The 12,212-nt window shown below is 46.0% G+C and overlaps 1 protein-coding gene across 1 annotated transcript in view; it reads left to right on the top strand.

Moving 5' to 3' along the window:
- The window catches only part of LOC136850228 (palmitoyltransferase ZDHHC16), a 173,367-nt gene that overhangs the window by 132,809 nt on the left and 28,346 nt on the right, over positions 1-12,212 (top strand). The window contains exon 8 of the mRNA XM_067123867.1: positions 2,292-2,362. Coding sequence (XP_066979968.1) covers positions 2,292-2,362 — 71 coding nt within the window. The remainder of the gene's footprint in view (positions 1-2,291; positions 2,363-12,212) is intronic.

Genomic DNA, 12,212 nt, shown 5'->3' with positions numbered 1-12,212 from the left:
ATTTTCCCCATGTTGTATTTGTCTCTCATGTGTAGCTATAAGGTTATATTTACTCTTTAGTCTAAGTATTTTTTTGAATGTACATTATACCTTTGTAGTCTTAAGTATTTTTGAAGTATTTCCCTGCCATGTTGTTGGCTATGTCAACTTCTACCCTAATGTTAAGGTTTTTTACTGTACTTTTGATTTAATATTCAATTTTTCATGTGAGAGATATCCTTATTAAAACCATTTTCATAGCTTGTGTTTTTTTCTTCAGGTTACCTTGTTTCCTTGTAGTTAGCAGTCTTGGCATGATTCTCTATCACTATTTCACCGGCTGACACGGGGCTGGACTCAGAAAGGGATTTTGACAAAGGAAAATCTATTTCTGAGGAAGGCCCCGTGTCACCCGGTGACCCTCCCAGAAGTACCTTCTGCTCCCCCCCTACTTGCACATGCCAAGCCTGGGGGTGGTGCTAGCCTGGAATGAGGTAGGTGGCGCTGGTGTCGCCGGCCTGGCGGGCGTTGGTGTGTGGGAGCTGTAACGGCTCACCGCTCTCTACTGGGGGTTTTAACATAGGGATATCTTTCGAGTGTAGCTCCGTGGTTGTGATCCTTTCACTCACCCTTGGTTATACCGACGTCTTCCTTGGAGAAGACGCTCGATCTGGGGGTAGTAACCCCAGCATTCCTGAAAGCTCTTTTTTCTCTGGTATATCTAGAATTTATACCTAGAAATTCGTGCATGAATGGAATTTCACCGGGTGACACGGGGCCTTCCTCAGAAATAGATTTTTCCTTTGTCAAAATCCCTTTTATCATCCATTTTTTTTACTTTATTTTTAAGTAGAAGATGGGATAAAGAGGTGGAGGAAAAGTTGTCTATTTTAATTTGGTCTCTCTCACTGCCAGATTACGCTGCTGCTTGCGCCCGCGTGAAATTTGAAAATATTTTATAAATATTGTCGTTTCAGTATTAATTGCTTACCCCATTGCAAAATCAAATTATCGTAAGGTGAATTATTGTAACTTGAGCATTACCTGAATATTTTAATAGTTTTATCACAAAAAGTTCATTTAGTCATGAAAATGAGATAAAAATACAGTAATTAGTGAATATTTCTCAGTGAAAAATACTGTGAATGGGCGAATTTTCAGCTTAATAATGGGTATATATGTTCCATAGAGAAATCCACAAATAGGTGAGGCCATGAGACCATGAGTTTACTGTGTATATAATATTTTATTTATATATATATATATATATATATATACTATATATATATATATTTTATATTATATATATATATATATATATATATATATATATATATATATATATATATATATATACATATATATATATATATATATATATATATATATATATATATATATATATATACATACACACAAACCTAAAATTAATACTGTAATAGGAAAAAAAATTGTTAATAACATAGAACTAGATGTAGAAAAAAGCTAGCCTAAAGCTATAGGCCTATGTCTCAGACAAATGTAGGTCTGCATTTCATTATCTTTCATATAAATACATCATCACACTATGAAAGAACTAGAATAAGCACTAAACTAGGTTCCTGCTGTTTTCCAGTGCCGTACAAGTATCAGACATAGGCAACTTGCAGAAAATTACCTAACTTGGTTCCCATGATTGTAAAAATGAAGTCCAATAAAGCTATTACATGTTTAAATGAAGGCCTGTGTTCTATTATCGTTCATATAAATACATCATTACACCATGAAACCCCTAAAATAAGCACGAGGAAAAATTTATTGTCATACAATAGAAGATAAAGAGAAGTGGCTCGGTCCCTTAACTTTCTTTTCCTTGATCGTAAACATGTTTGACCTTGACAGGTTCACCATAAATGTACAGCTAAAAATTCTAAAATAATGATTTTTCATAAGTTATCTTCCTATTTCCACATACCAAACATAAATTATTCATAATGTTAATTGAATTGTTGAAATGTTAGAAATTTACATAAATAGCTGATAAATAGCCCCTGGGATATTCTAAAGTAAATGATAAATTGATAATCATAATTCATGTGCAATTAGTCATTATCTGGTTAACTTGTAAATACAAATTTATCATCATTTTTATTCTTAGTCTTGTTATTTTTTAAATTATAGAATTTTTTTCTTCCCCTGAATGCACGAATATTCCAACCCATTTGCCCGAATTTTAGCAGATTCCCAAATCCAGGGGGGCAGCTCCCCCCCACCTCCTACGTCTGATTATCTGTCATTTCCTAAGATATTGCTTATTCAGTGTTGTATTTCAGATATATCAAAATCCATATGACTTCGGAGCAAAGGAAAACTGGAGAATATTCCTTGGAATGGTGAATGGCAGGTAAGCTTTAGTGAACAGTAGCCACAGTTAATACCTGAGCTGTAATTACTATCTTGAAAATTAGGGGTATGGTAAAATGGATTACACAATTCTCTAAAGAATTTGAATCTCTTGTCTTCAGTTTACTTCCTGAATGTTATTTCAAATCGACTGTTTTTCACAGTGATTCTGTGTTAGTATACAGTAAACCCCCCTTATTCACGGGGGATGCGTTCCGCACCCCCCCCCTGCGAATAGCTAAAATCCACAAATACATAAAACCCCTGTAAAAACACTTAGAACTGCCTATTTTGATAGTTTAAACACAATAAAAACCCTCTAAAAGTGCTTATATCCGAGTATTTTAATAGTTTTATCACAAAAAGTGCATTTAGTCATGAAAATGATATGAAAATACAGTAATTAGTGAATATTTCTCAGTGAAAAATACCGCGAATGGGCATATTTTCCTTGAATACTGGGTAGATACATTCCACAGAGAAATCCGCGAATACGGGAAGTTTACTGTATGCTGTTAGATGTGCTTCCTGGAAGTTTTGTATCAGATATTTTCCATTTTATGCTGTATGTAAATTTACATCTTCAGTGGATAAGTAACATAATTTGCTGGAATGCTCAATACTTTCGAACTGAACTATATAAAATAAGTTACAATTTGGTTTTGGTATTTTTGTGAACAAGTCAATCAGAGCATCAGTTTTCCTGCAGCATTTTCTAAATGTTATAGTATAATTATGAGAAGAGTTGACTGTTAGGTTAGAACACTAATCACTGTTTGGTGAAACAAGTGGCTTAACAAATAACTTCACTGTGACTTGCCTTGTCCTAGTCCAGTGGTCATGACTCTGACATCACCAGCCTGAGATCCCAGGTTCAATCCCTGAGCAAAGAGAAATGGTTTGGGCTCATCCTAGTAAATTCCCTTTATTTTGCACCTCAGTTGACCAAAGCCATAAATTATGCACTTGTAGCTAGTCACGTATGGTGGGCTATAGCCATCACTTTACAATTGGCCTTGGTATGTCAGCTCTGTTTGTAGACATACTGAAAAAAAAAAAAGCTGCCACCCATACATCCAGGCTTCCTTGTCCCTCTGTTATGGAAAATTTTTTGTGAAACTGCTGGGGGATAGAGGTGGACGTGGACATCATGCCTCTCTATCTGCAAAAGTGGAGTACCTGATGATGTGAGAGAGGTGCAAAATAATGAGCAGGGAGACAAGTACTGCTGATTTATTGATAAAAAATAGCTGCTTATAAAGCAGGATGCAGTCCTCTGCGTAGTGCACAGAGACTGCTGGTACAAAGATTTACAGGTGACCAGAGGTCAAATTAGTTCTTTAAAAAAACAGGAAAGGTTCATACAGAGAACATAGTGATAAACATTGTCTGACATATGAAATAAATAACTTGTTACTTGTACATAATAAATGATTGCTTGGAAAGACAACATATACTGTACATAGTTTATAATTTTGATGATAAATGTATATTCCACTCGACCTTAGGTCACAGAAAGGCACCGCAGAGAACATGATGTTCTCCACAGAGAATGCATTGAAAGGGGACTTTACAGTACTCCCCCACCCCCCCAAGATGGAGGTAATGTCTGATTAAGCCAGGTACCTTCTGGGGTGACAAATGGGGCCTTTCTTCCTTGATGTCAACTGGAGAGGGTGGTCGCCTTCCCCGATGTCCTTTGTAGTGGTTTGTTGTGGTGTAATTTGGTTAGGTGTCTGGGTTTTCTGGGGACGCCCTCGCCTCCTTCCTGAGACCGGGATTGTTTGAGGGGCTGCTGTATCCTGCAGGAGATCTTGGGGTCCGCCTCCGTTGCCCCCCTCCAGGAATGCGGGTTTGAGGCGATCTACTGACACCCAGTCTTCCCGCCCATGGATGGATATTCGGAATGCCTTCTTTTTCCTTTCCAGGACTAGCAAAGGTCCTCTGTAGTGTCTAGTCAAGGGTGGGCATACGGCATCGTCCCTGATGAAGACGTTGGTGGAGGAGGACATCTCGGGGGCATGAAGGGCAACATCCTGTCTGTGAATGTCTTTTGGCAGGGGGCGAACTTTCCAACCCTGTCTCGGAGCCTCTGTATTCCTATGTCATCCCTGTTCTCTGCGATGAGTTCCCCTGGGACTACCAGAGTCTCCCCGTAGACTTTTTCTGCTGAGGAGGGGTCACCGTTGGTTCTGGGGGCGGTCCTCAACCCGAGGAGGACCCAGGGTAGTTGGTACTTTCAGTTTTCAGAAGAACAACGAGCCATGAGGGACGCCTTCAGAGACCTGTGGAACCTTCCCACCATTCCGTTGGCTGCAGGGTTGTAGGTGGTGATGCTGTGGTGAGTGGTCCCCATTAGACATGCCAGGGCAGTCCACAGCTCAGACAGGAAAGCGTGTCCCCTGTCCGTCGTTATGTCGTCCGGGACACCGAACTGGCTGATCCAGCTGGAGACGAGGACTTCCGCGCATGCGCTGGAGGTGGCCTCTTCCATGGGCGTAGTTTCAGGCCACCTGGTGGAGCGGTCAGTGACTGTCAGTAGGTATCTGGCTCCTGATGGGTGAAGAGGTCCTACTACGGCGACATGCATGTGCCCAAAACGCCTCTTTGGCTGGGGGAATTCGCCCACCCCCGATTCGGTGTGCCGCCCCACTTTACTTGTCTGACACTGCATACATTGTCTTGTCTAGGCCGTCGCGTCTTTCCGTATGCTGTGCCAGATGAACTTCTCTGTCAGCAGTCTGGCTGTTGTCCTTCCGGAGGGGTGGGATATGCCGTGGATGATGTCGAAAACCAACCGACGTCTGGAGGGGGGTACCGGGGGGCGGGGGCATCCAGCACTAATATCGCTTAGTAATGTTGATCCTTCTGAGCCAAAGGGCACATCCTTCCACTTCAGCGACATGACGGCTGTATGGTAGGCTGGGGTCTCAAGGTCAGCAGCTTGTTCGCAGGCGAGGTCCTCGTAATCGATCCCGAGCGGTACGGAATCGATCTTGATCCTCGAGAGGGCGCCAGCTACCGGGTTCTTCCTGCCGGGGAGGTACCTGATGGTGCAGGTGAACTCCGCGATGGCTGTGAGGTGCCGCTGCTGCCTAGAGGACCATGCATCGCCCAGCTTCATGAAGGCGTGGACCAGCAGCTGGTGGTCAGTTCATATTGTGAAGGACGTCCCCTCCAGGAGGAACTTGAAGTGCTGTATCGCCTGGTATGCTGCGAGGAGTTCTCAGTTAAATGTGCTTTAGCAGGACTCGGCGGGGTTTAGCTTCCTACTGAAGAATTTGTTCCAGCACTGCCCTGCAGGCAATGTTGCTGGCGTCCGTTGCCAGTTGGAGGGGAGCACTGGGATCCTGGTGGGCCAAAGATGTTGCTTTGGCGAGGGAGGCCTTCGTCAGGAGGAAAGCCTTCTGCTGGTCGGGTCCCCACACTAAGGTCTTTGGATGCCCCTTCAGGACCTCCGTCAGGGGGCCCATGGTGTGAGTGATCCCTGGGATGAATCTTCTGTAGTAGTTGACCATCCTGAGGAATTCTTGTACGGCCCTGATGGAGGTAGGAGTGGGGAACTTCTCAACGGCTTCAACCTTCAATGACACCGACTGGACGCCCTCCAGGGATATCTCGTGACCCATGAACTACACCTTCTCGACACCAAAGGTGCATTTGTCAAACCTGACGACGAGGCCATTCTCCTGTAGACGCTGCAGGACCTTCCGGATGTGTCGCAGGTATTCCTCCTGACCTGGAAATGATTAGGATATTGTCAACGTAGCAGACACATAAGTCCAGATCCCCTAGGATGCTGTCCATCAAACTCTGGAAGGTCACGCCCGCATTCCTCAGGCCAAAGGTGGAGAAGGCGAAGACGTAGGATCTGAAGGGCGTGACTATCGCGGTCTTGGGGATGTCCTCTGGAGCTGCTGGGACCTGAAAATAGGATTTTAGTAGGTCCATTTTTGAGAATACCCTGGCCCCGTGGAAAGAGGCCGTCAGGTTCTGCATGTTCGGCAGGGGGCAGTGGTCTGGTTCTGTTGCCAGGTTCAGCCGCCTGTAGTTGCCGTAGGGCCTCCAGGTGCTGTCTGCTTTCTGCACCATGTGAAAAGGGGAAGCCCATGGGCTGGGAGCCTTTTTGCATATGCCCATCCTTTCCATTTCTGCGAAGGCCTTTTTGGCCTCCTAAAGGCGCTGCGTGGGAAGCCGTCGAAACTTCGCGTGCGTCGGGGGCCCTTCGTCTTAATATGATGGTATATCCCGTGTTTGGCAGGAGTCCCAGGTATCTGGCGGAGCTCGGGTTTGAAGACCTCCGGGAACTCCTTCAGGAGGGAACCATACTGGTGGGGCGTGATGGAACAGATGGCGGGCTCCCTGGGGCCTGGCAACAAGGGCAGGGACTGACAGGACTGGGTGTCTAGCAGGCGTTTGCGGCCGATTTCAACTACCAGATTGAAGTGGGCGAGGAAGTCCGCCCCCAGGAGTGGAGTCCTGACGTCCACGATGATGAACTCCCAGTTGTACCTCCAGCCAAGGATGGAGATCGACAGGAGCTTGGTGCGGTAGGAGAGAATGGGGGACCCGTTTGCAGCCATCAGGCAGGTAGTCGGGTCCGGCGGATGTCTGAGGTCCTCTCCTGAAGGTGGAAACACCGAACACATGGCTCCAGTGTTGACCAACATCATCCTGCCGGAGGTTGCGTCGAGGACGTAGAACCCTACTGGTAAGGGGCCCCCGGGTATTTTTGTTGTTGCTGCCACAGTGGCCTTTGGGGTTAGCCGCCGCCGCCTCCATTTTTTGAAGGGAAGAAAGGGCAGGGGGCTTCGCACTTCTGGGCGGCTCTCCCGAACCTCCAGTGGAAGTAGCATAGCTCAGGCCCTTCCCTCTTCCGCTGGTCGGACGACCTTTTCTGCTAAATGGAGTTGACGGACTCTGTGGTGGGGTCCTCTGGCAGGAGGCAGTTGGCAGAGTGTGTGGGCGTGGTCCCCCGTTTGGCCGCCTTTGTGGAGTACGTCGGCTGCTGCGCCAGCCTCATTAGGTCCTCAACCGGCAGGGTGTATGAGTCCATTATTGGCCCACGGACCTCCGGCAGCAGCTGCCGCAGGAAGATCTCCCCCGACAGACTGATTTCCTTGTGCCTGCTGCTGCTGTCAGTCACAGGGAGGAGGAGGAGGAGGTCCTGGAGGGCGTGCCACACTTCTAAGAGGTTTCCCTCGTGCTGGGGGTTGAGGGCTAGGTCGAGGGCACGGGCAGCTCTCTTGGAGACCGGCATGGAGCAGGTCTCGATGAGAGTGGATTTCAGTTCGTGGAAGGTGGCGGGGACTGTCGTCGTCATCAACCATGGGGTGATCTTCTTATAAATCTCCTACGGGAGGGCGTTAATGACAATGTCTGCCTTCAACACCTCGTCAGTCAGGCCTGCTATTCTGAATTGCCCCTCAACCCTGTAGAACCAAGATACTGCGTTCTCCCTGGTGAATGGTGGCAGCCTTATGTTATGTTTGGTTGGTCAGGAGTCATCGTGTGGGGCGGTGGTACCGGTGTGGAGGTGCACGCAGGAGAGGGTTGCGAGAGGGAGGTGTCTGCCTCCGAGAGGTTCGCGGTAATTTGTACGTGGTTGGGAATGTCGTCGTCCATGCTCTCTTCGCGCTCTCACTTGGAGTGTGTGGGAACACTCACGCCAATACACGCTGGGGGAGCATGCCTTGTGGGTCCACTAATGACGTTGGCAACCTGCTGATGAGGGTCGGTTAACGCCCGAACGCTTTGTTAAAGCACTGTAGTTAATCCGTTAGGAGCGTGGATTAGGTTCATCGGGCCAAGACTTAGTCACCGTTTGGGTCCGTTAATGACTTCCGAGAACCACTACGGGGTTCATCACTGTGAGAGAAGTGCGAAATAATGAACAGGGAGACAAGTACTGCTGATTTATTGATAAAAAAAGCTGCTTATAAAGCGGGATGCGGACGTCTACGTAGTGTGCAGAGACCGCTGGTGCAAAGATTTACAGGTGACCTGAGGTCAAACTAGTTCCTTAAAAAAACAGGACAGGTTCATACAGAGAACATAGTGATAAACAATGTCTGACATATGAAATAAATTTGTTGCTTGTACATAATAAATGATTGCTTGGAAAGACAACATATACTGTACATAGTTTACAATTGTGATGATAAATATATATTCCGCTCGACCTTAGGTCACGGAAAGGCACCGCAGAAAACGAGATGTTCTCCACAGAGAACATGTTGAGTGGGGACTTTACAATGTGGCTAAGTGAGAGGAAACATTCTGTCAAACCTTGCCTTTGTTGCTTGGTCCATTCTCAGTGCACTGATTGTTTAGTGTATATTCATGTAGGAACCCCCTGGTGTGGTAAGGGGGCTCTTGAAACCCTGGAATTCATTCCTGGGTTCGAGCCCAAGAATCCTGTATATGGTGTTACTTATTAATTTGGATTAAGTGTTATGGAAATTAACATTTTTGGCAAAATTTATTTGACCTAATAAATAGGAAAAGGTGTCATAGCTGGGATTAGTGTTTATAGATGAAGCTGTTACGGGTAGGTGTTGAGTTATGACGGAGTTAGGTTCTTGCACACATGTTGGAAGTCAGATTTTGACATAAAATTGGTTTGTAATTAGTCTGCAGGTATATATAGGCTACCCAATTGCCTAACTCCTTTTACCTACAGCCTACCATGGTTTTATCACCATGAGTATATTTTTATACAGTAACTTTCTTATCATTCTTTACAATAATGATTATATTCTTTTGTTTTACGTAGAATTTAGTAAATTTGCTTTTGTTCCTACACAAATACAATCCTGAAGGTCTTTACATAGGGATTTCTGGGATTTACCTGTGTCACCGAGTGAAATGTCCCATATAGCACACATTTCTAGGTATAAATATTGCTAGATATACCAGAGAAAAAAGCTATACAGCTAATAGGATGCCAGAGTTACTACCTCTGGATCGATCATCCTTATAGGATGTCGGTATGTCATCTAAGAGAGAGTGGAAGCCACTACCACAGATGCTTAACCCAATAAATCTCTCCTCTCCAAAACCCCTCTACCTAAGAGGTGCCGATACAGCGGTCCTTCTCTGCTCACTACTACTAATTCTACCCATAATCCCCATCCGCTTATAGCACACCTTGACGACAACACGCGTTGTTTTTCGTTGTGTTATCTTGCATCCTTTTTTCCCTTTTTGGATATTTTGATTCTTCATGATGGCTTCCATCGATCAGGGCGCATCTTCATCTAAGTTGAGTATTCAATTTTGGTTGTTTTGGGACTCGGTTGGACTAATTAAGTCCCATTTATTTACTTGCGCCTGGTCGGCTCGGGGCCGCCATTTTCGTGTTCATTCGTGGCTGTAGTCCCCAGCCTTATTATGCTCATATCTTTCGTCGTAGACGTTTGAAGATTATTTTATTATGCTCCTCTTTTTAATGATAGTTTCAATTTTCGCTCGATCTGACGCGATCGGCTGTTATTATATTTTAGTTAGTGGAAAGTGAGGCCTAGCCTAGCCTTTCCTTTTTGTGCTTTATGTAGGTGCATTTTGTAAAATGTTTTGTTATTATACCATTTCAATTGATTATGTATCAATATCCTTGTGTCTGATTTTTGGTAGTGTTTTATTTTAGCCTACCTGACCAGTTTGGCTCTGCCAAATCTCGGAAGGTAGGCTAAGCTGGCCCCAGTCTTTCTCCCTACTTTGGCTTCTAGGCCTAGGTAGGTAGGTTTTCTTGGGTGGCCTTCGTTCGAGTTTGGGTGCAGGCCCGTCCTCCCTGACCAGTTTGATTCATCAAATCTCGGAAGGTGTGGTTTGGTGCTAGCGCTCTTTCTCGTTCGTCCCTCTGGCGTGTCTTAGCCTCCCTGACCAGGCATTGACTTCGGAAGGTTAGGCTAGGCCATAGATATTATTTTTATCTATCTATTTCGCCCTATTATGTTATCTCACTCCCATTTTATCAGAAATTATCTACTTGGCTCTCCCTTTGGGGCATTTTAGAGCAAAGCTCATTTGCCCCTTTCGGTTGAGATGACGCTTCGTGGAAGGTGCCTAGGCACCTGACCTGTTGCAGTCGCCATGTTTTCTCTGCTCCCGCTTCTCCGCCGTTCCACCATCCGGATTCGTTCCGGCAGCTATCGTTAGCTCGCTTTTAGCCCCTAGTAGGAACTATAGCTTGAGCGTCGTTGCCTTCTGTTTACGGCGGAATTGTAGAGGGGCCGGGATGAATACTATGTTTATTATTATTTTTACTGTAGTTTCCGTGAGCGGTGTTCTGAGGAACCGGTCCCGAACCTTCGCTCCGGCGACTAGCCCTCTCTGGTTGTTGATTCCTGTGTGGTTAATTTTTCGAGACGCTCCGGCGTCATCGGAATTGCTTTCCGGTGTGATCGGCTTCAGGTTTGGCCTACCTGTTCAGATTGCATTGGAGCGTTCCACCGTAACCCCACTTCTCAACTCCGGTGTAGAGGAATATTATTATTTGAAGTTTTTCCTAGTTTAGTTTTTTACCACACGTAAGCTGTTCCGGCGCTTCTCCTTGATACTCATGTATCAATTCCTCTTACAGGTGGTTCATTGCCAGGAGCCAGGCTGCAATGCTTACCTCCAGCAACCCTGTGGCCACGTAGCTTGCAGGTCGCATGCCGGCTGTGCAGTCGAGGTGGGCGATCATCTCGTCTGGCATCCAGATGGCTGCGATGTGTGCTACGCTCTCTATTTGGATATAATTGATGATTCGGTACGTTAACCTTTTATTTTATGCATGAATATTTCAAGCAACTTCGAAGTATACCTGATTAAACGATAGAATCTATCGTCAATTCCTTATATTGACATTATATCTGGTTACAGATCCCTCGGTCCCGTCAAGCCTCGTCTCTGGCTACTTTAAAGATCTGGGTCGGTGGCTTCGGTCGCAACGTTGGTCAGGTTCGCCCCTATGTTCTGGCGGAGGACATTTGCAATATCCTCTACCCTATGGCTAGGGCCTCTGCAGCAGTAGCCCCCGAAGTGGCGGAACCCCTGATCAACAGGATTAGACTCGAGACTCAGATCCCGCCGGAAGAACATCAAGAGCTGTGCGGGGAAGTGGCCGAGGAAGTGGCCAACATCAATCTTGACATCGAACCTATGGCCATCGACCCAGAGGAGGAAGGTTGGGAAGTAAGTGAGGCAGGTAAATGTAAGAATTCATTGTCTCTTAGCTCACCTGTGTCTTCGTCTTCATCCTTTCAGGGATTCTCTAAGGTCTCCACCCTGGGAGCCCGTTCAGGGTCGGTGATCCCCAAGGTGAAGTCCTTGTTGTAGACGAAGACTTTACCTAAATTGTCAAAACCCCCGAAAACCCCATCCATGCCGAGCTCCGCCAAGGCGTCGTTGGCCCCCAAGCCTTCGACTTCCTCCCAGAAGGCTACTCCCCCTTCTAAGGGGTCGAGATCGAAGACAAGTAGGTCTAAGAAACCTGACTTTGACCCTGAAGCCTTTGCGGAGGCTATGATGAAAAAGCTCTCTGAACAAGTCAATTCTCAGTTCGAGGCGATGTTTCGCGATCTTGCCTCGAGCCTTGAGACGTCAGGTAAATACGTCCAATCCTTGGCGGAGAGACGCAAAACTCGAGGAGTTGCTTGCCGGACTAGTTAGTTCAGGTCTGGTACAGCAACAAGGTTACACCAGCTTATGAGGATTGTAACCCTTGGCGTCTCGCCTTTAATGCCCCCTTCGCAAATGAAGTTAACCATCGAAGGTTGTGGCACCCGCCCTGTGGAAGACTACGAGTTCTTCCCGGCGGATCTTGTTTTTCCCTTCCCGGGGTATGCTCGTCTATCCGAGGAAGC

Source organism: Macrobrachium rosenbergii, chromosome 21 (genome assembly GCF_040412425.1).
Source record: "Macrobrachium rosenbergii isolate ZJJX-2024 chromosome 21, ASM4041242v1, whole genome shotgun sequence".
Taxonomy (NCBI): Eukaryota; Metazoa; Arthropoda; class Malacostraca; order Decapoda; family Palaemonidae; genus Macrobrachium; species Macrobrachium rosenbergii.
The sequence above is the reverse complement of the archived record's forward strand: the minus strand, read 5'-3'. Positions and strand labels throughout refer to the sequence as shown.